Source organism: Camelus ferus, chromosome 13 (genome assembly GCF_009834535.1).
Source record: "Camelus ferus isolate YT-003-E chromosome 13, BCGSAC_Cfer_1.0, whole genome shotgun sequence".
Lineage (NCBI taxonomy): Eukaryota > Metazoa > Chordata > Mammalia > Artiodactyla > Camelidae > Camelus > Camelus ferus.
The window spans coordinates 48,305,989-48,332,191 of NC_045708.1; the positions used below are offsets into that span (position 1 = coordinate 48,305,989).

Consider the following 26,203-nt stretch of genomic DNA (forward strand, 5'->3'; position numbering starts at 1 on the left):
AAGATCAGATTGATTTTTATGAGGGGAAAAAGATCCTCTGTCATCTTCAAAGTGTTCATTCATACAACATTTTTTTTTGGAGTATCTGTGCTTACCAGACTATATTCTAAGAACTGAGGGTATGGTAGTGAACAGAGTGTTTCATTTTTTTTTTCAGTTAACAATATTCTAGTTGAGGGGGCGCAGAAAGTGAATTAACAAATATATGTCAATATAGAATATGTAAGGTCTGGCTCTAGAAAACAATGTAAAGTAGGATAAGAGAGTAAGGATGATGGGGTGTGTGTTTGTGCTTGTGCTGTTTAGACACGGTGGGAGGCCTGTTTGAGGTGAAACTTGACCAGAGACCTGAATGAAGTGAGGACTTGACCCTTATGAAATGAAATTCCAGGGGGAAGAGTGTTCCTGGCAGAGGGAACAACAAATGCAAAGGTCCTAAGTGGGCACATGGTTGTGATCTTCAGGAAAGTGCACGGAGGCTGTCGTGTCTAGAACAGGCTGGAAAATGAAGAGAGAAGTAGGAGGTGGGTCAGAGAACAAGGGCCTGGTCACACAGGGCCTTGGAGGCCCAAGTGAGGACTTGGCTCATACTCTCAGTGAGATGGGAAGTCGCTGGAGGATTCTGATGGGCTTGCATTTTTAAAGGATACTCTAGCTGCTGTATTTATGCAAAAGAGCCATCTACTACCACTGCTGCTACTGAGAAGGGAAGTAAGCTGAGCAGTGAGAATTGGCTGTTTAGGTAATCTAATTATTCTTTGGGTTGACTGTGTGTGGAAGACCCCAGAAGCAATCTCTGAATTTGTATCTGTTTAAAGATTGGTATGGGTAAAGGACCCACTTTGATCTTGTTGCAGCAAACTGTGTTACAGCTCAGTGTTATAGCTCAGTTGTGACAGCAACCTGGATCTGGTAGAGACCAAGCAGCACTTGGAGGGTTGGAGAGCTCAGGTTTATTATGCCAGCGGGCCCAGAGGAGTTAACACTCCAAGCTCTGGACCCTGTCTGTAGGTTTACACAAGCTTTTATAGGCTACCAGTCTAGGCTTTGCAACATTTTGTAACGTCATATGCAAATAAGGTATAACAAAGGTGACTAATTAGGAACAAGCTTTGTAGAAATGGACCAGTCAGGAATGAGAGAAATGGACCAATCAGGAGTTAGCTCAGGGAACCAATAGAATCTTAAGGACAAGTTCCACTTTCCTAGAAGTAAACTGTTTCAGAGTTTAAAAAGCGAGATAATGCCGCAGGGCCAGGGAACCGAATGGTGCTGGCAGGAGGGTAGTGGCCCTGTCTGGGGCTCCTGCCGTCTTTTTCATGGGGTTTCCCACCTCAGTCTCAGCGATGAGATCCATTCACAGTCTGTTCATTCTTAGGCCATTTGTCTCCTCTTCACTCTGTAAAGATTTGTAAATTAGGTTTTGGAGTGTATCTCACTACTTCCTTCCTTTTGCGCTGCTTTCTGATAAGCCGTGTTAACCACCAGGGCCGTTCAGGGCCGTCATTGTCCACATAGCCTGTTCTGCAGTGCCCCCACGGTTTGCTCTTGTTTATTCACAACAGTTACTGTTGCATTGTTGTGTTTGATCAATTGTCTTGGAGATGAGAGACACTGTGAAAGTAGAATTTCAAGATCTTCATGTTCAATTATATAGAATGGGAGAAATTGAGAAAATCAAGACACACATATAAGGTACATAATCTTAGGTGACATTGAGAGAGGACAGTAGTCCCCCCTTATCCATGGGGAATACATTCCAAGGCCTCCAGTGGATGCCTAAAACCACAGATAGTACTGAACCCTATATATACTGTTTTTTCCTATATACACATGCCCAGGATAAAGTAAGTTTATGATAAAGCAATTTATAAATCAGGTCCAGTAAGAGATAAGCAATAATAATAAAATAGAACGGTTTTAACAATATACTGTACTAAAAGTTATGTGAACATTGTGTCTGTCTCTCTCAGAATATCTTAAATGTACAAATTTAATTCCTTTTTTGTCTTAACTAAGCACTTATCATGCACTCTGGTCATATCTTTTGCAGTTTAAAGTACAGCAGCAAAACTAGCATGGATTTCTTTTTCCTTCTTCACAATTTAACAGATTTGTCCTTGTCATAGATCTTAGCCGCCTCGGCATACAGTATTTTCCTTTCCTTATTAAGTCGCGAACTTTCATCTTTTTGTTAGCAGATGGAGGGACCCCTAAATTAGGAAGCCCACCATAGTGTGGGTTCTTGCCGCTGGCTGTGAAAGAATTCGCACAGCAGAGGCAGAGGGACAAAGTAAGCAGCTGCTTTATTGCTCAGAAGGAGAAATGGAAGGAAAGTGCTTGAGCAGGAAGAAGGGAAGAAAAGCACTTGAGTGAGGAAGAGGTGCTCGAGTGGGGAGCCATCAGCCAAGATGGGTGGTAGAAACGGCTCTGGCCCGGGTCGGGCCACGTGGACTTCATGGGGGGCTTCTGCCATCATGTTCTCCTTCCAGGTGTGACTGGAGCCAGTCAGCCCTTGTACGGGCTTTTCTGGTTGTTGTCATGGCAATCGTCAACTGTTACGGGCTCTTGGTGGGTGTGTCACTTACCATGCTAATACCTTACAATGAGCATATAATGAGGCTCCAGGTCCACTGAGAGTCAAATCCGCCACCATCTTAGACTGGGTTCTAACCAGTTCTTGTCTCTTCACTGCAGCTGCCTCTTGAGACTCAGATAGGAGTAACTGGTTTCAATTTGAGGGAGGGGCAGGGGTATGATCCTGAGGGCAACAGCCTTGGTAACAGAAAGGAATGTTGCTTTTAATCAGAATGCCTTCAATCTAGTGGACCCAGCACCTCTCTCAAAAAACCGTCTCCAAAGGTTATGCCCAGCCATGAAAGTTTTAAAGGGAAATGAAGGAATAATCTCAGCTAATCGTTGAGATAGGTGGTCAGAGTCGTTGCCATCCCCCAGTGCCTGCAGGCTTGTCCTAATCAATGGCTTGAGCCTGCTCTTCTCTGACTCAGGGAGGCCTGGGGGATGGCAGCTTTTCTATGAAGAGGCAAGGGTTGGGGGCTCACAGGGTCCTGCTCCCTTTCATTTTCACTTAAAAGAAGCACTTTATGGCTTCCCTTTGGCATATCTGAATGGCCAGCATCACTCCTCTTGCACTTGGGGCCATTATTACATAAAATAGGGTCACTTGAACACAAGCACTGTGGTAGACAGTCGATCTGATGACCAAGATGGCTATTAAATGACTAACGGGAGGAATATTCTGGACAAAGAGATGATTCACATCCCAGGGGACGGAGCAGGACAGCACAAAGTTTCATCACACTACTCAGAATGGCACCAAGTTTAAACTTATGAGTTGCTTATTTCTGGAATTTTCCATTTAATATTTTCAGACCACGGTTGACCTTGGATAACTGAAGCCAAGGAAACCATGGATGTGTGTGTGGAGGGTATTCTGATGTTTTGGCTGAGGTAAGAAACACTAGGACAAGAACAGAGTGGGAGGGGAACGTGGGATTTTGGACGTAAGTTTGAAGTGTCAGCAGGAGGTACATATTGAGCCACTTAGCAGATACTCTGAGGCCTTAGGGGCACCATTGTGGATACTGTTCTTCATTAAATTACTGAATCCAAATGTATCCCAATACCATAAATCCTCCATCTGAAGGGACCTGAAACATTAATGTAGCCCCGTGCCCAACCCAGTTTTCAAAATCCTCTGCAGTGTCCCTTCCTGGGCAGTCTTTGAGTCTCCATTCAAACATGTCCTTAGGCAAGCTTTCCTGTCCATTTGTACTTCCCACTACTGGTCCTGATTCTAAGACCTGGGGGTTGAATAAAATAGTGCCCTTTCCAGTTGTCAAGTATCAGGTGATGGATAAATTGTTGTCTTTGTCTGGGTCTTTTCTTTTCCAAATCAGACAATTCCTACTCTTTCACTATTTCCTCATGGGATGTTAGGAGCCAGTGCACATCTTGATCTCTCACCTTGGAAGAGGTATATTTGTTGTTTCTGTCTACCTTAAAGTTTGGTGAATGGGGCTAAGACCAGGGCCCTGGGGCTGGCCTGAGCAGTGCAGAGTAAGCACCATACCTGCTAGTTATTCTGAGCAGTCGGTCTGACAGCGATTTGTCGGATACAAAACACACACACACAAACACACATATCTTACAGGTATTACCCAAGGGCACTGAAAGCAGTCGGTCTGACAGCGATCTGTCGGATACAAAACACACACACACACACACACACACACACACACACACACATCTTACAGGTATTACCCAAGGGCACTGAAAGCAGTCGGTCTGACAGCGATTTGTCGGATACAAAACACACACACACACACACACACACACACACACACACATCTTACAGGTATTACCCAAGGGCACTGAAAGCAAATGTTCACACAAAAACTTGTACATGAATGTTTATTGCAGCGTTATTCAGAATAGCCAAAAAGTAAAACAACCCAAGTGGCTTATAACTGATGTATGTATAAACAAAATATGGTATGTCCATATAATGGAATAATAATACTTAGCCATGAAAATGGTTAAAGAGCTGATAGATAGATAGACAGACAGACAGATAGATAGATAACACAGATGAACCTTGAAAACATGCTAAGTAAAAGAAGCCAGACACAAAATACCACATATTGTGTGCTTCTTCTGTATGAAGTGCACAGAATAGGCAAATCTATAAAGACAGAAAGTGGATTAGTAGCTGCCAGCACCTAGAGGGAGGAGGGTTGGGGGAGTGGCTGCTAATGGGTACAGGGTTTATTTCTGGGGTGATAAAAATGTTCTGAACTTAGGTAGTGGTGATGGTTACACAACGTGGACTATGTATAAAAACCACTGATTTGTACACTTTAAAATGATTAATATTATGATATGTGAATTATCTCAGTAAGTCTGTCATTAAAAAAATAATGAGTATTACCTCTTATTTGAAGATGAGGCTCTTATGAGGATTAAAATGAAATAGCACATAATGCTTAAAAGCACAGTGCTTAGGGTAGTATGTGCTCAGCTTAAGATTGTTATTGTTGCCCTTAACGAAATAATACTGCTTACATATCAACTTGTATTCACTGCTACATTTGTACGCTGTTACTGTTACACAGTATACAGTCAAGAAATCCTTGTTGAATGAATGTGTTTTGTTTACTTTCATGTGAAGCCACATTCGGGATCTGCTTCGTGTAGCCTGTTCCTGAGTCGCATCTTTGGGTCTAACTGTGAGCTCCTTGTCCAGTGGTAGTGATCGTGTGCTGGGGAACTCTTCATAGCACATGTTTCAGTGTTGAAGTTGGAGTTCAGAGTGTAGACTCAGTCTGGGGGAAAGAAGGACGGCTCTACCTTAAATTCAAGGTTAAAGTAGGGGCAAAATGATTCTTGAGCTTTTTTCCAGTAATATAATTCTGCTTTATGTTTTTGGAAGAACTTAATTGGCCTGTCAAGAATGTGATTCTTAATGGTTCATTATCAGATCTCTGGACAGCAGGGGACTTCATCTTGGGTTTAAAAAAAAAAATTCAGTTCTAGAAACTTAACAGATTTAAACTGCTAATTTGTTCTGCTGAAACCAACTCACAATTCCCACATATAAGAAATTATTATTTTAAATTAATATAGGAGCATTTTTTCTTTGAAAAAAAATTTTTTTAATTCACATCTTTTTATGAACTTGACATTTCACTAATAACACTGAATTGCTTTTACAACCACGTCAGCAAGATACTGTGTGCTTATACCGAGGTTCTCGGAAAGAAGTAAACTGATTGCTTTTTTCCCCCACTTTTTTTTGTGGGGGAAGTAATTAGGTTTATTTACTTTATTTTTATTTAGTTAGTTTTAATGTTTATTTTTAACATTTATTTATTTTTTATTTTTTTGGATGGAGAGGAAGGTAATTAGGTTTATTTATTTATTTTAGTGGAGGTACTGGGGACTGAATCCAGGACCTTGGGTTTGCTAGGCATGCGCTCTACCACTGAGCTATATCCTCCCCACCTTATTTATTTATTTTCAACGGCGGTACTAAGGATTGAACCCAGGACCTCGTGTATGCTAAGCACACTACCACTGAGTTAGAACCCTCCTCACCTGATCGCTTTTTGTATCATCCAGCATTCTTTCTAGGAGAGCAGTGAAAATTTTTTTCCCCTTAAAATCTCTAAAGAATAGTTGTACCCCTAGGCTTCCTGTAGTCTTCTGTGTACTGTGTAGTTGATCACATTTCTTTGTTACCATAAACTGGAGAGAGGCTCGGGGTCCACTTTGGGACTCACCTCTAGGAAGCAGCCCGGACTTCTCACCTGGCCTTTAGTGTACCACCCTCCCTCCAGACTTCAACTTGATTTCCTACTCTGATTTTCTCTTTGCCTAATTTATATTTCCTTTTATTTTTATTTCTGTTTGTGTATATATCTTCAAGAGATGCTTTTCCAAATCTTTGGGAGACAAATGGAAGAGAGTGCCACCACTATTGAAGCCAATGTTTAAAAAAATTACTCTAAAAACCTTTACCCCTAACTTCCCCCTATGCCATCAGGGAGGAATGGGAGAGAAGTCAAAACTGTCAGAAGAGAGTTTGTAAGCTTTTTTGAGTGTGCCCTTTTCCTGTCTTTTTAATAGAAGTTGGTGGTATGGCAAAGCAGTACATCGAGAAAGGTCTTTTGGTCCCAGATCACGTGATCACACGCCTCATGCTGTTGGAGCTGGAGAACAGGCGTGACCAGCACTGGCTGCTTGATGGTGAGTGGAACCTGTGGGTCCGCTGGGCTTCTGCCAATAGTGGGTCATGGTCTCCCTGCACAGTTCTTCATTTCTTTCTCCTAAATTTTTAATTTATTTGTTTGCTTTATTTTATTTATGTATTTAACTTTTAAGATTGAAGTATTGTTGATTTACATTGTGTTAGTTTCTGGTGTACAGTATAGTGATTCAGTTATACATTTATATGTATGTATTCTTTTCCATGTTCTCTTTCATTATAAGCTATTACAAGGTATTGAATATAGTTCTCTGTGCTATGCAGTAGGACCTTGCTTATTTATCTATTCTATATATAGTAGTAAGTATCTGCAAATCTCAAATTCCCAATTTATCCCTTCTCACCTCCATTCCCCCTCTGGTAACCGTAAGTTTGTTTTCTATCTGTGAGTCTGTTTCTGTTTTATAAATAAGTTCAAGGGTGTCATTTTTAAAGATTCCACATGTGAGTGATATGTGATGTTTGTCTTTCTCTTTCTGACTTACTTCACTTCGTGTGGTAATCTCTAGGTCCATCCACGTTGACTGAGTAGTATTCCACTGTGTGTATATACTGCATCTTCTTAATCCAGTCACCTGTCGATGGACATTTAGGTTGCGCCCATGTCTTGGCTATTGTAAATAGTGCTGCTATGAACATTGGAATATATGTGTCTTTTTTTGCAGATTGCAAAATAACCACCCTACTCCAAACATTCAGTCATCTGTTTGGCGACATGATAGAAACCCCATGCAGTGAAGCCTTTTAATTTCTCTGTCTTCAGTCTACCTTCCCTAGAACCATTGACTTTGAAGCACCCTTCCCTGAATTCCCATTATTGTTCCAGTTTCTATGGTGCCTTTTGTTTCCATGACGAAGTTGTTATAAGTAAAACTCATCTTAAATCAGGGGTTCTTTCATTCATAATAACCCACACAAATTGAAAGCATTAGTTATCATTTTTCACTTGTTAGATTAACAAAGATAGAAAATCTGAAAATCTTTTATTGAGAGGGTAGGAAATAAGTATTGTTGAGTATAAAATGGACAACCTTTGGAGGGCAGTTTAGCAGTCTTTGTAATTTTTGATTTAGCAGTTTCATGCTGGATTTCCTGCCTAAAGATATATCTTCAAGGATATTTGTTTTCAGCGTTGTTTGTAAACAGCAAGACACTGGTAACAACCTAAGTATGTATCACAGGGTTGCCTTAAATTCTGATACGTCCACTAACCAAATAATCTGTGCTTATGTGTTGATAGGGACAGATCTCTAAGACAGATTGCCAAGCGAAAAAAGCTAATTGCAGCATAGTATGTATTATGCACTATTATCTATGTAAAAACGGAGGGACAGTATAATATTACTATATTTACTTACAAATGCATACATAAACTATCTTTGGAAGGGTATAAAAAAACTGATGACAGTGCTTGGCATTACGATTAGGAGAGGATGAGGGTTGGGAAAGAGATTTACCTTTCATGGTGTATGCTCTTTGACACTGTTTTTTAGTATTTGAACAGTATCAAACTCCGATTAGTCCTGATTAAAAAAAAAACAAACTCAATTAGTGGTTCCTATGATACTTTACCCAGGAAAATGCATACAGATGCTCATACACAGACTATTGCATGATTTAGTGCTCCAGGAAGCTGGGATTTAGAGTCTTCTACTTTAAATTTGCCCAGTGTAATTCTTTAGATTTATTAAAGGAAAAAAAAATGGACTGGGTGGGTTATTTGTCTTAGATTCTTCAGTGCGATGAAAATAGAAACTTGATAAATATCCTGCTTTCTAGGAACAGAAATGCGGATAATGAGATTTTGATATAAGAAACTTCTTTCTGTTGCAGAGTAGTTTTCCTTTAGTTCACACAGTGCACTCTTTCCTCTCTTAATCTGGTGAAACCAGAGCCTCACGAGGTTTCGACAGTTGAAGCCTTGATGTTTGCCAGCCACAGGCAAGCCAGAGGGAATTGTCCTATGCTTAAACTATCAGATGCCTGTATTTCTCCTAGTCTGGAGCCATGAACCTCCAAAATGACTAGTACGGTGTGGGGTACTTACCCTAAATCTGTGTTTATCAGAGTGTGTAGTGCACAGTGTTAATAATGGCTAGACAAAAGACATTGTGGTCAAATGTGTTTAGCAAATATCAGTTTAAATAGTAAAAATTGCTAGACTTTATTGAGCACTAACTGTGTGCCAAGCATTGCTCTGAACATTTGATATTTATTATCTCATTCAATCCCTCCAAAAACCATATAAAGTGGAGATTGTTATTTCCATTTAATAGGTGAGGAAACTGGGGCAAACTAGGATTCACTTGCCTGTCCAAAGGTAATAGTCCTAAGTTAACCAATTTCTTAGGATTTTAATGAACCTTTAATATGATAATGTGATTTAACTCTTCATGGAAGGAGACATTGTGAAGCATTTTCTGAATTTATTGGGCCACAGAATCACCTGCCTTATTCTGAACACCCACTGAGAACCTCTTGAGTTGGCTCTGGGGAGCTTTCTTTGCGAATGCGACTATTTAACATACATTCTTCGCTTTGTAGATGTTCTGAAAAGTTGACTATAAAGTAGGTCATATCTTTCTAGAATGCCTTCCATTAAAAAAAAGAAAAAAGTGAGAACTGAGTTCTCATGGGGTTGGAAGGAATGAACAGCATGAACTGAAAACTTTTGTCAAGAGAAAGGCTAGAATGACCTGTGGAAGCCGTGTATTTGTTCATTGGGCGTGATGAATAAAGCTCCTACTGTGTGTCAGGACTATTAGGTGCTGTTGGTAAAATGGCAAGATGCTATCCTTTTCCTAAGGGACTGACATTGCAGTAGGGGAGTCAGGTGTATAAAACATTAGGTTCTAATTGTGTAGCAAAATCATATATGTGGTACCCTAAGGACACAAAGGAGGAAGTTACCTGTTCTGTTTGTGAAAATTGAGGTTGAAACAGCTTGATGGAAAAAGAGATAAATAGAGGAATGTTCTGCAGGTTGATGAAGGGGTGGAAGGATTTTTCTGCAGAGGGACAGCGTGAGCTGGATAAGAGAGGAATGACTTAGCCTCGTGTGTTCCTGGGACTGCAAACAGGGAGAGGCAGGGGAACTCCTGGGGTGATGAACTTTGATTCCATACAGAGATGGTGAAACTGGAAATTGTTGGCTGTAGGGACAGACCACTGAAGAATTGTTAAGAAAGGGCATAACACGATTAGATCAGTTTGTATCTCACAAAGACGATTCTGTTAGCAGCAGAGCTTTTAGGTGTTGGAGTAGGGAGGAGGTGGTGGTTAGAAGCCATATGAGAAACTGTTAGAAAAACTGGGCCGAGGGATGTTGAAGGCCTGAATTTAAGCAACAGCAGTGGGATGGAAAGGAAGCACCGTTCATGAAAGCGTGCCTTGAGGAGGAAGAACTGACGGGAGCTGTGACTGATGTTAGGTACTAAAGCCCTGAGGTTTTCTTTGATCGCCTTCCCAGCTTTTGGAGTTCCTTGGCCATCACCATCTTCCCTGCACTTCTCCGCAGCTATGTGAACGTCTCCAGACTTTAACCATTTAACTGAAAAAAGTTAGCCCCCTAACTCCTTATCTGGGTATTTGCCATGACTGATAAACTTTCACTTTGCCATAACCTAACAGTCATTTCTCTAGTTTAAATCCTTACATTGTAAGACTTCACACCTTGTAAAATGAACTTACGTAGTTTTAAGTAAACTTAAAAAAAAATCTGTTTAAAAAAGAGATCATCTGTGTTAAACTCCTTTGGGAACATGGTTAGTGTGATAACCACTAATCCCAGTGAGTGCCAGCCTCCACACTTTGGATTCCAGCCCTGCCCTTTACCGGCAGTGTCGATGACCCGGGTCGGGCAAGTTACTTTGGCTCTCTGCATTTTATTCTTCACGGAAATCTGGAATTACAAAAAGGGTGAAGTAAGCGAATATACGTAAAGTGCTTAGGGAAGTCCTTGCCATATGGTAAGTGCTGTAAGTAAGTATGAGGTTTTGTGACTTGTACGTGAATGAGGTGCAGGGCGTGAGGTTTTTGGGGTTTTTTTGGGGGGGTGTGTAAGGTTTTTTTGTGTGTGTGTGTGGCTACGTGAAGTGTGAAGTTCAAAAGTCGTTTTAAAAATATTTAGCTGGGCGACGTTGAAAAGTCAGCTTCAGTTAGGGAGTGTCTTTATGTATCTTTTCACTGCTTTGCTTTTGCTAAAACTTCTCTCGGGGAGAAGGACTGAAGTTCTTCTACATCATAGGCCTGTTTTTGGTAAACTACGTCAGTCTCCTAACTGATTTAGTTTGTATCTGTCTCCTTGAAAACCCATCTGGTCACGGTTTCGCTTGTGATTTTTCTTTAAAGCTCTGGAGTAAATCCACTTGGCAAAGTGAGGACAGGCAGGAATGCTACGTTCTGGGTTCAGCTTTAAACTCCTTATGTTACAGGGCACATGTTCCGTGGAGGACGTGCCTGTCGAGCGTGCTGAAGGTGATTGAGTGTGGAAAGGTCAAGAAAAGAATTCCGGATGACAGATGACTCATCATCTTGGTCCATATGGCTGCAGAGAGGCATCCTGCAAATAGTGGGTGGAAATGAGTAGCGTGGACGCAAGCCAAGGGAGCGCCAGGGGTGGTGGTGGATGGGCTTGGTGAAGGCTGTGTGGTTTGGTCAGCTATATCCTTGCCAAAACCAGCCCAGCACCACCTTGCCTTCACAGTGTGCTTTTCTAGTTGGGTAAGAAACACTCTTTGGTGTGTAAATATGTGTATATCGGTATGCTTTTTCCTCTTTCTCTTTTTTTTTCTTTCTTTTTCTTTCTTTAATTTCCTTAGAAGTTAATGTTAGTGAGCAGTGTTTCTAAAAATAATTTTATTTACTTTTTAAGACAAATATTCTACCAGCAGAATGTAATGCACAAGTCTTCTAATTTTGTTATGAAACCATGTTGTTGCTTTGTTTCATAGGCAGGGTGTTTACTGCTTCCTAGGTGATCTTAAGGCGAAATAGTAACTAGGGAGCAATAACCAGCTTAAATACAGATTCTTCACTTTTTAAAAAACAGCCGGCAGCGAGATGGGGCATACAGAGAGGTGCGTTAGATAATAAATTTTTTTTTTCCCTTTCATTTCTAAACGTGACTGCCAAACCTGTGCACCTAAATAGTGACCTGCGAGTTCTCAGCCTCAGTCCTAATTTACATCAAGATGTAACAGAATTGTCTGCCAGATGACTTTAGGGTAGGTATTGAGATATTTTAAACTTGTTATCAAAGTTAGTTTTCACAGAAAGCAACCTTAAATTTTGGAATTATAAGTGGAATATAATTCAAGCCTTTCCATGGGAGGTAGACAACTTTAGAATGAGAGTCATCGTTCCGTCCATCCTTGTGTGTTCCATTTCTGAGCAGTGCTGAGCACTCACTAACTGGTGCTTTCTGTGGGTGATTCTGAGACTTTTTTTTTTTAGCAGAAGTCAGAGCTGCTTGAATGTGTGCAGTGTTTGTGTGTGTGTGTTCTCCCTGAGAGCTGAATGATCTCAGACCTAAGGTATTCCAGGACACATGCCCACTCAGAGCCCTTGGTGTCCAAGTAAAAGGTGGGTGCTGGGAACCACAGACACTAGAGCTGCAGTGTATGTCCTGAATTTGCAAATGTGTTTACCATACTGGACTGGTACGTAATGGCTCTGACCCTATCCCCTTCCTATTTTTCTTTCTGAATCAGGCCTCTCAAGAGTGTTACATCCCGCTGGGCAACATATGCCTGCAGAAAAAAAAGCCAACAGTCACGTATCTTCTGAATCACTTCTTTTAAGAAATGCCAAGGGCAGTTTTTTCCTTCTGTTGCCCTTGGTGAATGTAGGGTATATTTCAAAAATAAAATGTGTAATAGGTTTGTTTGGAAGGTCACTGAAGACATTGACTTTGGAGAACAAAAATAATCAAGCTTTGTGTGTGTGTGTGTGTGTGTGTGTGTGTGTGTGTGTGTGTAAGAGGGTAATAGATGATCTTACTTACCCATTTACATTCAAACGTTTAGTCCTGGAAAACATTTTGGGATAACCTTTGTGTCTAAGATCATTGTTAAGCAATATGTAAACTCTCATACCTTGGACAGAAGGTTACAGGCAATTGGAGTGGCTGCTGAAGAGTGGAGAGGGGTCAGAGAACCGATGGAACTCTGCTGGGGACAGTTATGCCTGCCAGGCATGGACTGAATGGTCATAATCTTTGGTGCCTCACCAGGTTCGCCCTGCCTGACACTCTCTATTAGGAATGAATTTGCAAATGAAAAGGATAAGTATGTATATATACAGACACCGATTCAGATGTTAGAACTTAGCATTTCAGTAATAAACTGCTGTGATACTCGGCAAAATGTTAAGTCTTTGTGAGGATCATCTTTGATTTAAATCTAAGCTGCAAGAAACTTGGTTTTTCTATGACTTTTCCTTTGTTCAGTACCCTTGGTGTCCACAGGAGCGCCAAGTATCTGACTGATAAGCACGGTAACACTCAGGATCTCTTCTCTTCTTCATTTTGCTGGATTCTCTCCTGAGCCCCTCATCCCCGTCTTTGTTCATTTCTGGTGGGTTTCTTCTGAGTAATCTGACTGCTGCCTTGGGATGAGGAACAGTCTTAATATAATAGATAATCCCGACTTTGTTTATTCGGTTAGTATTTTCAGAGAATGACTAGATTATAACATGCAAGTATTAAGGGCCAGGTAGAAAACACATGTATATGGGTATTTGAATATACTCCAGAAAAACTTGGTTCAGAGATCAAAAAAAGAATTGAAGATATATTTTTTGTGTGTCCCGATGAACTTGGCGTTGAACCATCTGAGGTGGGGATAGCACACTTCCTGACCTCATAGTCCAGGAGGAGCAAATGCTGAATAACAGTTGTAGGATCTTGGGAGCATCAGTGAAGGGGGTGGGAGGGGCCAGGCAGCACAGAGGAGAAAGTGACTGGCCCTCTTGTGCGGGTGAGGGAGGCAGCTATTAGGAAGGCTTCCTGGAGAAGGTGACACTAAGAGCTAAATTTTGAAAGTAGGAATAAAGCACATATTAGACAGACGGAGCATCGTGTACTGGGTACAGAGGCATGAAACAACGTGGTGTGTTCTGGAAACCTCAAGTAGTTGGATCACCCTAGAGCCAAAAATATGAGCAGATGAGACCAGAAAAGTGGGTGGGGGCAAAACTTAAACAGTTCTTGAAATTCAAAAACAGGGAGTTGAAAAAGTGTCAAAGTTAATGTTAAAAATGAAGTTAGAAGGGAGTTAAAAATAAAATTTAAAACTTTGAAAGAGTGAATTATTTATTTTTTAACTTTCCTTCCAACTAACATTTAAAAATTAACAAAATTTAAAAAAATTGAAATTCAGATGTACTTTAGATATTAAACTCTGGTTTCTCTGTCTTTGGGTCTATCATGTCACACACTTTCAGATGCAGTTAGCACACCTAATTGCTACTTAATTAGGAGTCTGTAAAGTAAGGCACAGGGTGAGACCCATTTTAGATGTTAGGAGAGCCTGCTTCCCTAATTTATGAAACAGGTATCATGGAAATTGGATGAATTAAGACAATTCATTGCAAAATTCCATCCAAAGCATCCGAGGTATACTTTGCTGGTTTAATAATGAAACAATCATTGTACACTTAATATGCACAAAGTACCATACTGAGAAAACAGTAGTGTGGTGGAAAAAGCACGGACCTAGGAGTCAGACCCGATAACTTACTAGCTTGTAGTCTTGAGCAAGCAGAGTTACCTTTCGTGGATTCTTTTTTCTCATCCATAAAATAGGCAGATGTATTTCATACACTTGAGAGGATTGGCTAACAAATGTAAAACTTGGGTAGTGGAGTTCTGGAACATAGTAGGTGGTCAAATAGAAGATGTGTGTTATTATTATCAATGTAAAGAATATCGACATACGTATGTAGAGAGAGACACTGACAGAGATGTTAGAACTTAACATTTCAATAATAAACTGTTGAGAAACTTAACAAAAATGTTCTTTCTAATAATAAGGATTATGGTATTCACCCCTCATTAAATACACTTGAGGAAAGCCTAACTCAATAAAATCACCAGTTTTCCATTAAACCTTACCTAGTAAATAAAACAAAACAGTGTAAACCTGTTGATTGCCCTATGACTAATAAGAAAACTTTGGAAAGATGAACAAGTGGATGAGGGTTAAAAGTAGAATGTCATGTGGAAAATGCAGAGAATCTAATTTTCCCTTTTTACAGTGTTTTTATAAAAATAATACATGATCACTATAAAACATTCAGGCCATATGGAAAAATGCAATGAAAGGCAATAAATCACTTAAAATCCCATTAGCCAGAAATAACCAGGGTTAACAATGGAAAGCCACCATTCTAGGCCCCTCTCCATGCGAGTGTGCAGATAGAGATCTCTAAGAATGGCATCATACTTAATGTACTTTTAAAAAGGCATTTAATTTTACTCAGATTTAACTATAGCAAAAACTAAAGTAAACCTAAAGGAATTATTACTGAATTTCAGAGAAAACTTTCTTCATCACCAGGGATATTAATTCCTATGGGAGTCCCTTACGATTGCAGAAGACAGGCAATTGATGTATTTGTTTTTTTTTTTTTTAATTTTACATTACAAATTTAAAGATATTCTCTCTGTAGAATGAATAGTAAGAGGATTAATATGCTCATACTTCCTCCCGTATCCTCTCCCCTTCCTTCCAATTTTTGTTAGCTTTTATTGTTAAAAGTTATAAATTTCTCTGTAACTTTAGTTTCCCAGTTTTTTGTCTTACATTTTAAAAATTTTAATGAATTCTGTGCACTCCCTTTTTTTAACCCACTACTCTGTTGATTTTACTTTGATTAATCTTAGTTATATCACTGTGAATATACTAGAAAGCAGTGAATCGCACACTTGTATGGTGTATGAATTATGTATGGGTGAAGCTGCAGTACCTTTAGCACAGCTTTTCTGTTCATCACCTAGTCGACTGAGTTTTGTTCAATCTCCCTCTTCTGCCCCTCCCATCCCTCTTTCCTCCTCCCCCTGCCCCCCTTCTTGCTGAACAGCTCATGAGGGGCTGTATTCCATGAGGTTTTGGGTTTAAGAATGTCTCCGTATTGTTCAACAGTTGAGCTGACAGTGACATTCTTGAGTGATCTGTGTGTCCTTCAGAACTTGTTTCATCATCTTCTGGCTGGATTATGGCTCTGCAGAAGTCTAAGGCCAGGCTGACTTTTCCCTTTTCTGAATGGTTTCTTTTTCCTGAAGAACTGTTTCTTCTTGCTTGAAGTAAATAGGGTATCTCAATGTCGGGTGTTTTCCCCCCCTCTGATATATAGTGTCTCCTTTTGATCTGCAGCTTGGTTCTTTCAGGGAAGTTGTCCTGTGTTGTTATGTCTTTTTTTTTTGTGGTTGTCCATTTGTTCCGTTTTTCTATTTCAAGAATGCTAGTTATTGGATGTTATGTTGAATATTCTTTGTCTTTATCATATTTTGTTTAAATTTTTCTTGCTGCTTTTCTTCCTTTTGTCTTCAAACATGATCAGGGCTAGGAGATCAAAGCTTTGGTTTTATTCCATTACTACTTCATACACTCTGCCTTTTGGTGCCACGCACGCCACACCTCAGGGCCTTGGTACCTGCTCTGCCTCTACCTGCAGTGCTCCGCCTCCAGATGTCCACGTGGACAGCTGCATTCAGAACTCTGCTCAGATGTTCCTTCCTGAACCATCCTATCCACCTGTGTCACTCTTTCATCTTACCCTGTAAACATGTGCAGATATTCATCTGCAAATCTGGTGTTTCCTACCTTCCTCATGCTCCCATCTTCCATGTAGGCCTCAGAGAGCAGAGGTTATATCTTTTTATTCATGACCATATTGCTAGTACCTAGCATCGTGCTTGACACACAGAAAAGGCTTACAGACACACAGCCAGTGACAGAGAGGCCTGGCCTGCCGCCTGTGGCCGAGCCTGTGTGGGGGGTGCCTGGCTTGTGTTATTTACCTTGGGGCAAAAATGTGGGCTTGTGAGGAAATCCTTTACAAATTCCTTTTGTTTTAATTAAGAAACAAGGGGGCCAATTTTCCCTTAATTTGTTTCTAGAGACTTAGGTTTAAAAAACAAGCAAACAATTTTTTTTTTTTTTAAGGAGAGTTCTTAAACAGAAGCACCTTTAAGCAAAAGATGTGCAGATGACAGCTCCTCCTCAGTGCAGTATACAGCTTTCCTTACCGGGGAAGGGGCTCAGTGCTTTAGCATAATTTAAGAACAAGGATTGTAAATTAGTAGTTTCATCTATGTCCTTAAAACAGGAAAAGTCATTGTGCTGGTGCCAGAGGATTGCCATGCCATTTAGGAATTTCCCCAAGAACGCCTACCTCATGGGAATTCTTGAATTTTAATAGCACACTTCAAAGATCCAAACTTATGGTTTAAAGCCAAATTTTCTGTATCTTGTATCTGTCAGTGGATCACTAAGTAGTGATTATAACATGTCTAGGTTTTTAAGTCATTTACTACTAACCTGTAAGCTCTTTAAGAGCAGTATGGCTTATTCCAAATCTCTTAAACCCTGGGGTCTGTAACAGAGGAGTTGCAAGTGTCCCTGGAAGTTCTCAGCGAGCAGGAAGTAGGCCCCAGAGCACTCTCAGCACAGTGGGAAATGCAGGACTCACAAAGTGGTATGATGTAGTGTAAGCTCCATTTGTCAACATCTGGAGCACAGCTGTTTCTTAATCTTTTCACCATCTGTTAATAAAAATTGGCTGAAGTGGACTATGGAGCTCTTGGATACCCATACAAATAAATAGTGCATAAACTGATAAGATATGAGAGAGAAAAGGCCTTCATAAAACAGATTTTGATGGTGATTAATTTTAAGTTCCTACTAAGGCTTCTGGTTTGTGGTGTGACTGGTTTGAATACCACTGGGTAAGGGAAGACTGTGGAAGAATGACTGCTTTCAGCCTTATCCTTCAGTGATTAATTGTGATGGATCGTGGCTTGCATCTGAAACTGGGTTCTTGTTTTCCCAACACCTGGGAAGAGATGGGTGGTCAGAAGCCACCATGTTGGCCCCAGATCTTAATGGAGGTGGGAAGGGGACCTGATATTGTGTGACCTTTTCACAAGCTGCCAAGCAAGCCCAGGCAGGTGTTGGAAGTTACCCTTCAGAACTGCCCTTTTATTCGCATCAAGCAGAGGGTTTGCTTTTCTGCCTGGGGAAGTGGTGGTGGACTCTGGCCCCATGCTCTTCCTCTGGAGTGGATGCTCTGCAAATTCCCAAAACAGAAATGTCCTCGTTCCCTCTTGCCCTCCACGGCCTCAGCTTGTTGTGGTGGCACCTCCTGCTTCAGCTGCCCTCCCTCAGGCTCTTGGCATGGCCGAGAGGAGCAGGTGCCGAGGTCCAGGGGCCAGCACTGCTGGGAACATAATACCAGTTAGGAATTTAGTCACATCTCTCTGCACCTAGTAAATCTTTTTTTTTTTTTTTTTTTGATGGTGGTGGTGGGGTGGGTAGGGAGAGTCTGAAAAACAACCTGTAGGCACCATAATTAGTGATACAGCACGAAATTGAACTACATAAAATTTCAGCTTTCGTCATGGATTGACTGCTTGAACAGGACAGAGCAGCTTTTCCAGGTTGGGTTATGAGATGGGAGATAGGGGTTCCTTTGTGGAAGCATGAGGTAGGTTTTCCATACTCCCGATTGGAAACCATGCAGTGGAACTGTCTCATTTGTGTAGCTAAAGGGAGGTAAGCAAGCTTTCCATGCTTAAAATGTGATCCTGGTTTTACTTTACTTCTTGGGTTTTCTGGTTCCCTCCACAGTGGAATATATTCACTTGGAACAGTCTGCCTAAGGAGGCAGAAATACTGCTGGTCATTTAAAAGCGTGTGTTTGGAGATTACTTTTAGTGAAAATAAAAGCAGACTACAACTTTGTTGCAGTTCTTTCTAAGTGGAAAAATTATTAATGCTGCCACCTGTTGACAGAATGTGAGTGTGCATCTGGTCCCCTTGGCCAGTAATCCTTGCCCACCAGGGACACCGCATCTGCGTGGAGTCTGACTATATCCTGGGCATTTCCGGAACAAACACAGCACCTCCCCACCACCCCCCAATTGAGACACCGATGTAAATCAGTTCAAAGGATGCTGGAGCCACCATGCCTCCTTGCAGAATACCATTTCCTCCTGTGTGCCCTGAAGTCTTAAAGTTAGGATCTCTAGGCTGAAGGATGTTCATGTTTTAAGAATCCTGTAGACAGATAAACACTGCACCTCATTCTGTAGGGCCTCTGCCCTTCTGCCTAACCAGAGTGACGGACAGCCCCTCTCTAGGATGTTGCTCCCCAGACTTCCCTGGGCCTTGGTGCCCACTTGAGAGATTTGGACATCACACCTGCCCTGAAAATTATACTCTTTGAGGCTGGTTTCTTCCAACTGTGATCCTTGGTTATTAATGGAAAGGGCAGTCATCCTTCAATGATTTTTTTTTTTAATCCTCTTCTCTTTGTTACTGATTTCCCTCCTTCCCCCTAATTCTTGACCCTTCCACTGTACCCTCTGGAATCCTTTTTCCTTAGAGTTCTCTCCACCTTCCACATGCCTTCTAACTTGGCAGGATGCTCTCTCTGCCTTCTGCCTTTAAGGAGAGCCTGGGTCTGCCCCGAGGGTACTGCTTTCTGTCTTGTCTCCTGTGTTACTGAGGAGACTCTTTCTTATGAAAACAACCTGTCGGGGGATGGTGGTGGTGATGGTTTTCTTCTGTCTCTCCACTGCCTCGTTCCTACTTTTACAAAAGCTCAAGCTTGTTTTTAGCCTTCATGTCTTTCTTATTATCAAACTTGCTGTTTGTCTTTTTTCCTCAAGTGCCACATGGCCTTCGTTTCCCCCTGGTATCGGCTCTTTGCCCTGTGTGCCTCTCCTCCCTAGCAGTTTACCCCAGGCCAGTCACCACTCTGGGATTTCCATATAGTAGTTTTTTGAATTAGGTATCATTATGCTCACTTTATAGGTACAGGGAGGTTCGGTCACTGAGGCTGCAAAGTGAGGAAGTGGTGTAGCTGGACAGCCAGCCTCAGCATTTGTCCCTGGAGTCTCTGCTCCTTTTTCCCTAGTCGGGTTTGTCAAGTCATGTGCAATGATATTCATTGGAGTATATTGGAAAGCGTTTAGATGTCCAGCAGTAGGGGGTGTTGGGTAAATTATGGTACATCCAAACTAGGGAGTACTCTGCAGATATTGAAGAGAGTGAGAGAGCAAAATGTACTATGTAGACAAAAAAAAAATCTCCAAGATATAAAGAAAGAAAAAAGCAAGATACAGAACATTTGTTGTGTGTATGTGGGGAGGGAGACTGGTGTGTCTGCTGGAGCAGTAGGCCAGGTAGTGTCCCTGAAGCTGCCCAGGATTTGGGTTCTCAGGTCATGTCTTAGGCTGACTGCTGCAGTCACCAGGAGCAGGCATTTCTTTCCGTCTGCGAGTTTGCTTCTCCCAGTCTGCAGATTTCTGTGGGGAGGAAGACAGCAAGGTGTGGTAAATGGTGTGTGATTCTCGAGTCAGATCGCTCTCGGTTCGTCAGTTATTAAATATGTATGCCATCTTGGGCAAGTCGCTTAACTTCTCTGAGCCTCAGTTTTTATAACTTGAAAATGGAAATGATGCCTACCTGGCAGAATTATTGTGACTTTTGAGGTATTTACTTATTCATTCAGCAAATATTTATTCAGCATCTACCATGTGCCAGGCTCTACTCTAGGCACTAAGGAGATAGCAGTAAATAACTTTAAAAGTTCTGCCCTCACTTAGCTTGCATTCTGGTGACTGGCGTGGAGCGGTGGGCAGTGAGACGAGGTAAGACAAGGACACAGGAGCAAGAGGAAGCCTTTGGAGGCCACTGCAGAGTTTTGGCTTTTCTTTTGCATGTAGTGTGTCTGGCACATCAAGGATGCTCAACAAATAGTAAGTGTGATGGTGAGGATGCTACCATGATGCTCTGCTCTTTTGGTCGAAGAAAGGTAGGTGGGGTGACATTTAGGGTCCTTTTAATATCCCCTTTTATACCCCTGGAACAATAGTATAGTAGACTAGAAAGAGCACTGGAAAGACCAGAGACCTGATTAATCAAACCGAGTTCTGATCCTCACTGAATGCAGGCACGCACATTTATCAAACAGAGGGTGATGTTTCCTGCTCTGCCCACCACGTAGGGTTGATGTGAAGAATGAAATAAGTAAATTTATATAACCAGTAGTCTGTGGTACACGTGAAGCATAAAGGCTCCGTTTGCTGAATTATGATTGGAATATGGACTTGGAAGCCATCTGGCCCAGCTTCTCCCAAGCAGAGTCGCCTTGTCCGTGTGAATGCCTCTAGAAACAGGGCACTCACTAGTGGAAAAGACTTCAGAGCCATACCTTTCTTGGTTTGGGCTCTGTGTTGCAGTTAACGCAGCCTGTGTGTGGATTTGTTCCTTGCAAGGCGTGTCCCCGGAGTTGCTGCCACAGGGTACACTTGTACTGTCAGCAGCTTACGGCTGAGCATTGGTGCTGAATTTACCAATCTCAGCTTTAACCCAAATTAAAGCTCATCATGATGAGGTATTGCACTGGATCAGGAAAGTAAATTTAAGGAGCTTTACTATCCAAAAATTAGGTAGGTGATGAAAGGGGCAAACAGATAACTTGAGTGGGAAACTTAAGGGCCAGCGGCAGTGCCGCGCCTGAGCTCTAAGCTGTGCCCCGGTGCTGAGTCGTGCCCGGGCTCGGAGCTGTGCTGGTTGAGCTCCCTGGTGACTGGGTGGGGACTAGAATGTGGACTCTGTGCGACTAATGACTAGAAGTGCCGAGCTGTTACTACGGCAGAGAGCAAAACTCTTAGAAAATCTCAGAAAACTGGTTAAGTGTGGATGTGTTGGAGGGGGACCTTTCCTTCCTGCTGCCTTCTGATTGAATTGGGAGGCAGCGGAGCTCTGGAGGGGGGCTCTACCAGGAGCAACAGCAGCCTTTATTGAATACTCACTGTGGTCCTGATGGTTTGCATCTTAAACATCTTACAAGGGATTGTCTCTTCTAACCCACAGAACTGCCCTATGCAGTAGGCATTACCCTACCAAATTCATATGTTGAGGTCCTAGCTCCCAGCACTTCAGAATGTGACTCTATTTGGATACGAGGTCTTTAAAGAGGTGATCAAGTTAAAATGAGGACATTCGCTGGGCTCTAATCCAGTATGACTGGTGTCCTTATAAGAAGAGGAGATTTGGACACAGACACACACACAGGAAAGACCATATGAAGACACAGGGAGAAAACAGCCCCCTGCAAGCCAAGGAGACAGGCCTCTCTCACCTGCCAGCACCTTGATCTCAGACGTCTCACCTGCAGGACTGTGAGACAATTAATTTCTTTGTTTAAGCCGCCTGTTCTGTGATACCTTAGCAAATTAATGTCCCCTTGTTTTATGTCTGGGAAAACTAAGGATCAGAGAGATCACAAAGCCTGTGGAAGTTCTCACAGTTGTGGCTGCACTGAGCTGGGATGGAAATCTAGGTGTCTGGTTCCAAAGCTTCTGCCCACAGCTAGCAGGTTATACCGAGTCCTGAGTGTGCCCAGATTAAGGCTGCTTCTTTCTTTTGAAACCGCAGCTGTCACCCAGACCTTTGACTTCTGCTCCACTGTTCTCACTAGTGTACCACACTTTGTCCCCGGCCACACTTTCTTTAGAGATAAGATGCAGACAGCAATGGCGTAAACTGGTGGCTTGAGTTAGGAGCTTAGTGGATCTGGAAGACTTTGCTCTCTGTTACTTTCCTTGCTAGTTCTCCTCCCAATACCGAGGCAGAGGAGATGCATTCTTCCAAGTGGTTTGTACCTGCGTAGACATGGTGTTAAACCTGCCCCCTAAATGGGGCAGATAACAAGTACTTAATGTTGCACTTCCACACTGCTGTCACTGAGAAGTTTGGTGGTTCTCTATCAATCAGAGGTAAATACTGAAGTCACCTGGACAATTAAAAAAATACTTAAATCCTGCTCCTGCTCCTGCATGTTCCATTCTTGGAAGCCTGGAATGGAATCAGGGTATCCATACATGGCCTTTCTTTTCCTTTCAGTCTTCCCTGGTCATTTTGATGTGTCCCCATCGGATGGAGAGTCTTTGAAGTTGTGGAATGAGGGCTGTCTATTGTTGTTACTTCTAAACTATTGAAAAGGTTGCATTCCAACAATATTAACATCTTAAAGCATAGCTCTTCATTTTAGCTTTGATTTGATTTGATTTCGTTTCTATGGTTCTTTCAACTTTAACCTGTGTTGAGCGGGGGAGAACACGGCAAGAGCTATTGTCCCAGCAGAAGACCTGTAAGTCACGAGAATGAGTGATGCTCTGTGATCATTAGCAGGTCTGACTGTGGGAGCCCAATAGTTGGGCACTACCCAGCATGGCTTTTGAAATCTCTTCTTGTGAATTCAGATTATTTTAGTTGCGTTTCCCACCCGTCCCTCCAGAGGCCCCCGGAGCTCAGAAACAGTTGCGGGGGAGCTGAGTGGACTGGCTTTATCAGACAAGGAAACTTTAGCCAGTGAGATTTGACTTTTTATTTGTTGGAAGAACTGTTCTATTCTCTTTTGGAGCTGCCTCTTCTTTCCTAGTGCTTTTTTTTTTTTTTTTTTTTTTTTTTTTTCCCCAGCTCCCAACCTCTACCCAAAGGATAAAGAACAATGTTTTGTCAGGGTGGTGGCTTGTGATGCTAGAGCTGAAGGCCCCAGGGACTTAGGCAGAGAATTCAGGTCTTTAAGTTATCTCTGAAATTCTTTGTACACACTCATCAATTCATCAGTAAAAATGCTGAGTTTATATCTTTGGTATATGGATATTTATGTGTAAGTTATGTTACAATTATATTTATTATATACCTTATAAAATGAACCCTTTAAGGTAGATTAAAAAGAATGAGAAAAAATAAAGCAATAGTTCTGTTATTTTCTTTCTGTTTTCTGAAGAGGGTCTCTTTGGAAGCTCCTGCTTTAGAAAATGGCTTTTCCTTGGAAATGGATTTGGGGAAAGAGCAAAGAGATTGATTTGGGGTTGTTTTGGCTGCAGGCATCTTTCTAATTCCAGTTGTCACTTGAACAGCGGGTTATTCAGGGTAGGGCAGGACCTGGCAGTCAGTGGGAGAGTGAGTGCCTTCATGTGGAAGGCACACTAACCTCACTTTGCTGGTGTTTCATTGCGGAGGGTACCAGGTGCAGCCCCAGGGGACAGCAGGGGGATTGAGACCTGTCTTAAACCCCCACCTCGGGAAGCTCATCTTCCAGGGCAGACTCTGGTGCAGACCGCGGGGGGAAGCTAGGCTGAAGAGGACTGAGAGACCTAGCACCGTGCCCAGACCTGCCACCCTAGTGCTCTCTCTAGCATCTGCAGTCTGATCTAGAGTGAGCTGCTGGGAGGAGGGAGGAGGAGGAAAGAACCTGGCTGAGGGCGTGAGCAGTATTCAAAAAGGAACCTGGTGGGAAAGATAGGAGGTGTGGCTTTATCTAGACTCTGCTGAAACCCCTTCCCTACCTCCCCACCCCCAATTTGTGTAGCCGTAGATAGAACTGAGCCCTGAGGGCCCATGTGGGTCCAGATCTTACTCCTTGGTGACCCAGATGGCATCACATTATTGTCTGTCTGATAGCTATCACATACGTGAGGCTCCAGAATACGCCCACATGCTATGAAGCCCCAGTTCTAAAATTCAGTTTGTTTTTGAACTTAATAATCAAAAGAGAACCCATATTAAAGCAATCAAGCCATTCCATAATAGAAAGAAGGTTACATATTGAGTTTACGGAGCTCAAAAGATTCGTATAATTTCATGGAATTAAATTGGGATTTTTAAAATAAGGCAGACTAATAAAATAAGTGTGTTCACTGAGTAGAAAAACTAGAAGACTACTAACTACCTTAGTGTTTGCCCCCTGTGTGCCATCGCTACCTTCCAGGGCTAAGGCCAAGGGGTCCATGTTGTACTTGATCTTAGGCAGATGTGATCTGACCTTTTACTTTCCCAAATACCAAGTGGTCATAATCTGATCTAACAGAAATGATGTTGAGATTTGAAAAAAAGTTAGCAGCTTATTTAAAGGCAATATTTTTTTTTCTATTTTGAAAATACTATATGCTCAGTTTTAAAAAATTAGAAAGTATAAACGAGTAGAAAGGAATCACCCATCGTCCCACTGCAAGAGCACCAAGAACATACTCCCAAGCGTCATTCCCCAGCACGTGCGTGCCTTTACTTGAAGGAGGTACTTAGCCAGAGAGTCAGTGTGGGAGGAAGGAGAGGATACAGCTGGGTGGCTACTGGCACAAGAGCCGAGGCTGCAAAATTAGAACGACCTCTTTCTCTGCTGGAGCCAACCTGAATGCAAGATAGATCACAAAAGACCAGCTTATGAGAATGTGGAAGCAATTTCTTCTGATGCTACCTGTAATGTTGGAACAGCCCTTTGCCTGGTGGGAACTTTATCTGGGTTCAGCATGTGAGAGCCGAAGAACTGAGGTGTGCTCTGCAAGACAAGCCTTTCTTCACCTCTGTTTGAACTTGCTCTGTCTTTCCTTGTCATGAGAAGATATTCGAAACGTGCCCCAGGTTTGGTTCTCTGTTTCTGTGTCCCTTTCAGAAGAGATACCACTTAATCTGTACCCCTTCTGTCATAAACAACATCAGACGTTGGAAGCTTGGGCCACTGGATAACTCACCTTATTGGAGAGACTGGAAAAGAAGGTCCAAGGGAAGCCTTGCACAGACTGTCTGTGAAAGCCCAGTTTTGCTTTCCAGTCCATTGCAGAACCGCCCTTTTGCCAAACACAATAAAGACAAATTACTAGAAAAATCAAAGGAAAAAAAAACCCTCTAAATTTAAGCCCAAATTCTAGATTCAACAGGCTTAAAATTACTCTGTGGAGTTGCTATGAAATTCCTAAATGTTTTTCTCATTTGTGTACTCACTGTGACCAAAGCTTACACTGAACCGCAGACCAGATGTTGAGTTTAGTAAGTAAGATGTAGGGGATGGATAATTTCTGATGGAACTTGCAACCTTACATGCAAAGTACTATAAGCAAGCTCACCAGGGAACTTTGGAGATAGCCACAAGGCCCTATACTAAATTGCCTGTCTGTTTCAATTTTTTAGGAGCTAAAGGGAATAGCAATGATCAAGACAAAAAGTGTCCCTTTTCTCAGGGACTGAGATAGTGATAGAAAATAAACATAAATACTTGGAAATTATTCATAGTATTAAACGATGGAAACTAAAAAGAATAGTAAGATAGATAATGGGAGGGGAATGGGACTATTTTATTTTGGGTGGGGAAAGAGGGGTGTAATTAGCTTTATTTACTTAC

The 26,203-nt window shown here is 41.9% G+C and overlaps 1 protein-coding gene and 1 long non-coding RNA gene across 7 annotated transcripts in view; both read left to right on the plus strand.

Moving 5' to 3' along the window:
* Nucleotides 1-26,203, plus strand: part of AK4 (adenylate kinase 4) — a 70,809-nt gene that overhangs the window by 32,697 nt on the left and 11,909 nt on the right. For 5 of the 6 annotated variants that reach the window (XM_032494487.1, XM_032494489.1, XM_032494491.1 and 2 more), the window contains one exon: nt 6,649-6,768. In XM_032494487.1, the coding sequence (XP_032350378.1) occupies nt 6,649-6,768 (120 nt within the window). Of the gene's footprint in view, nt 1-965; nt 969-6,648; nt 6,769-26,203 lie in introns of all 6 variants that reach the window. The other variant, XM_032494492.1, reaches the window with a different exon arrangement.
* Nucleotides 8,542-14,055, plus strand: LOC116668057. Its single transcript, XR_004325125.1, has 3 exons — nt 8,542-10,755; nt 11,221-11,509; nt 11,939-14,055. It is a non-coding gene; the product is annotated as an uncharacterized LOC116668057 (long non-coding RNA).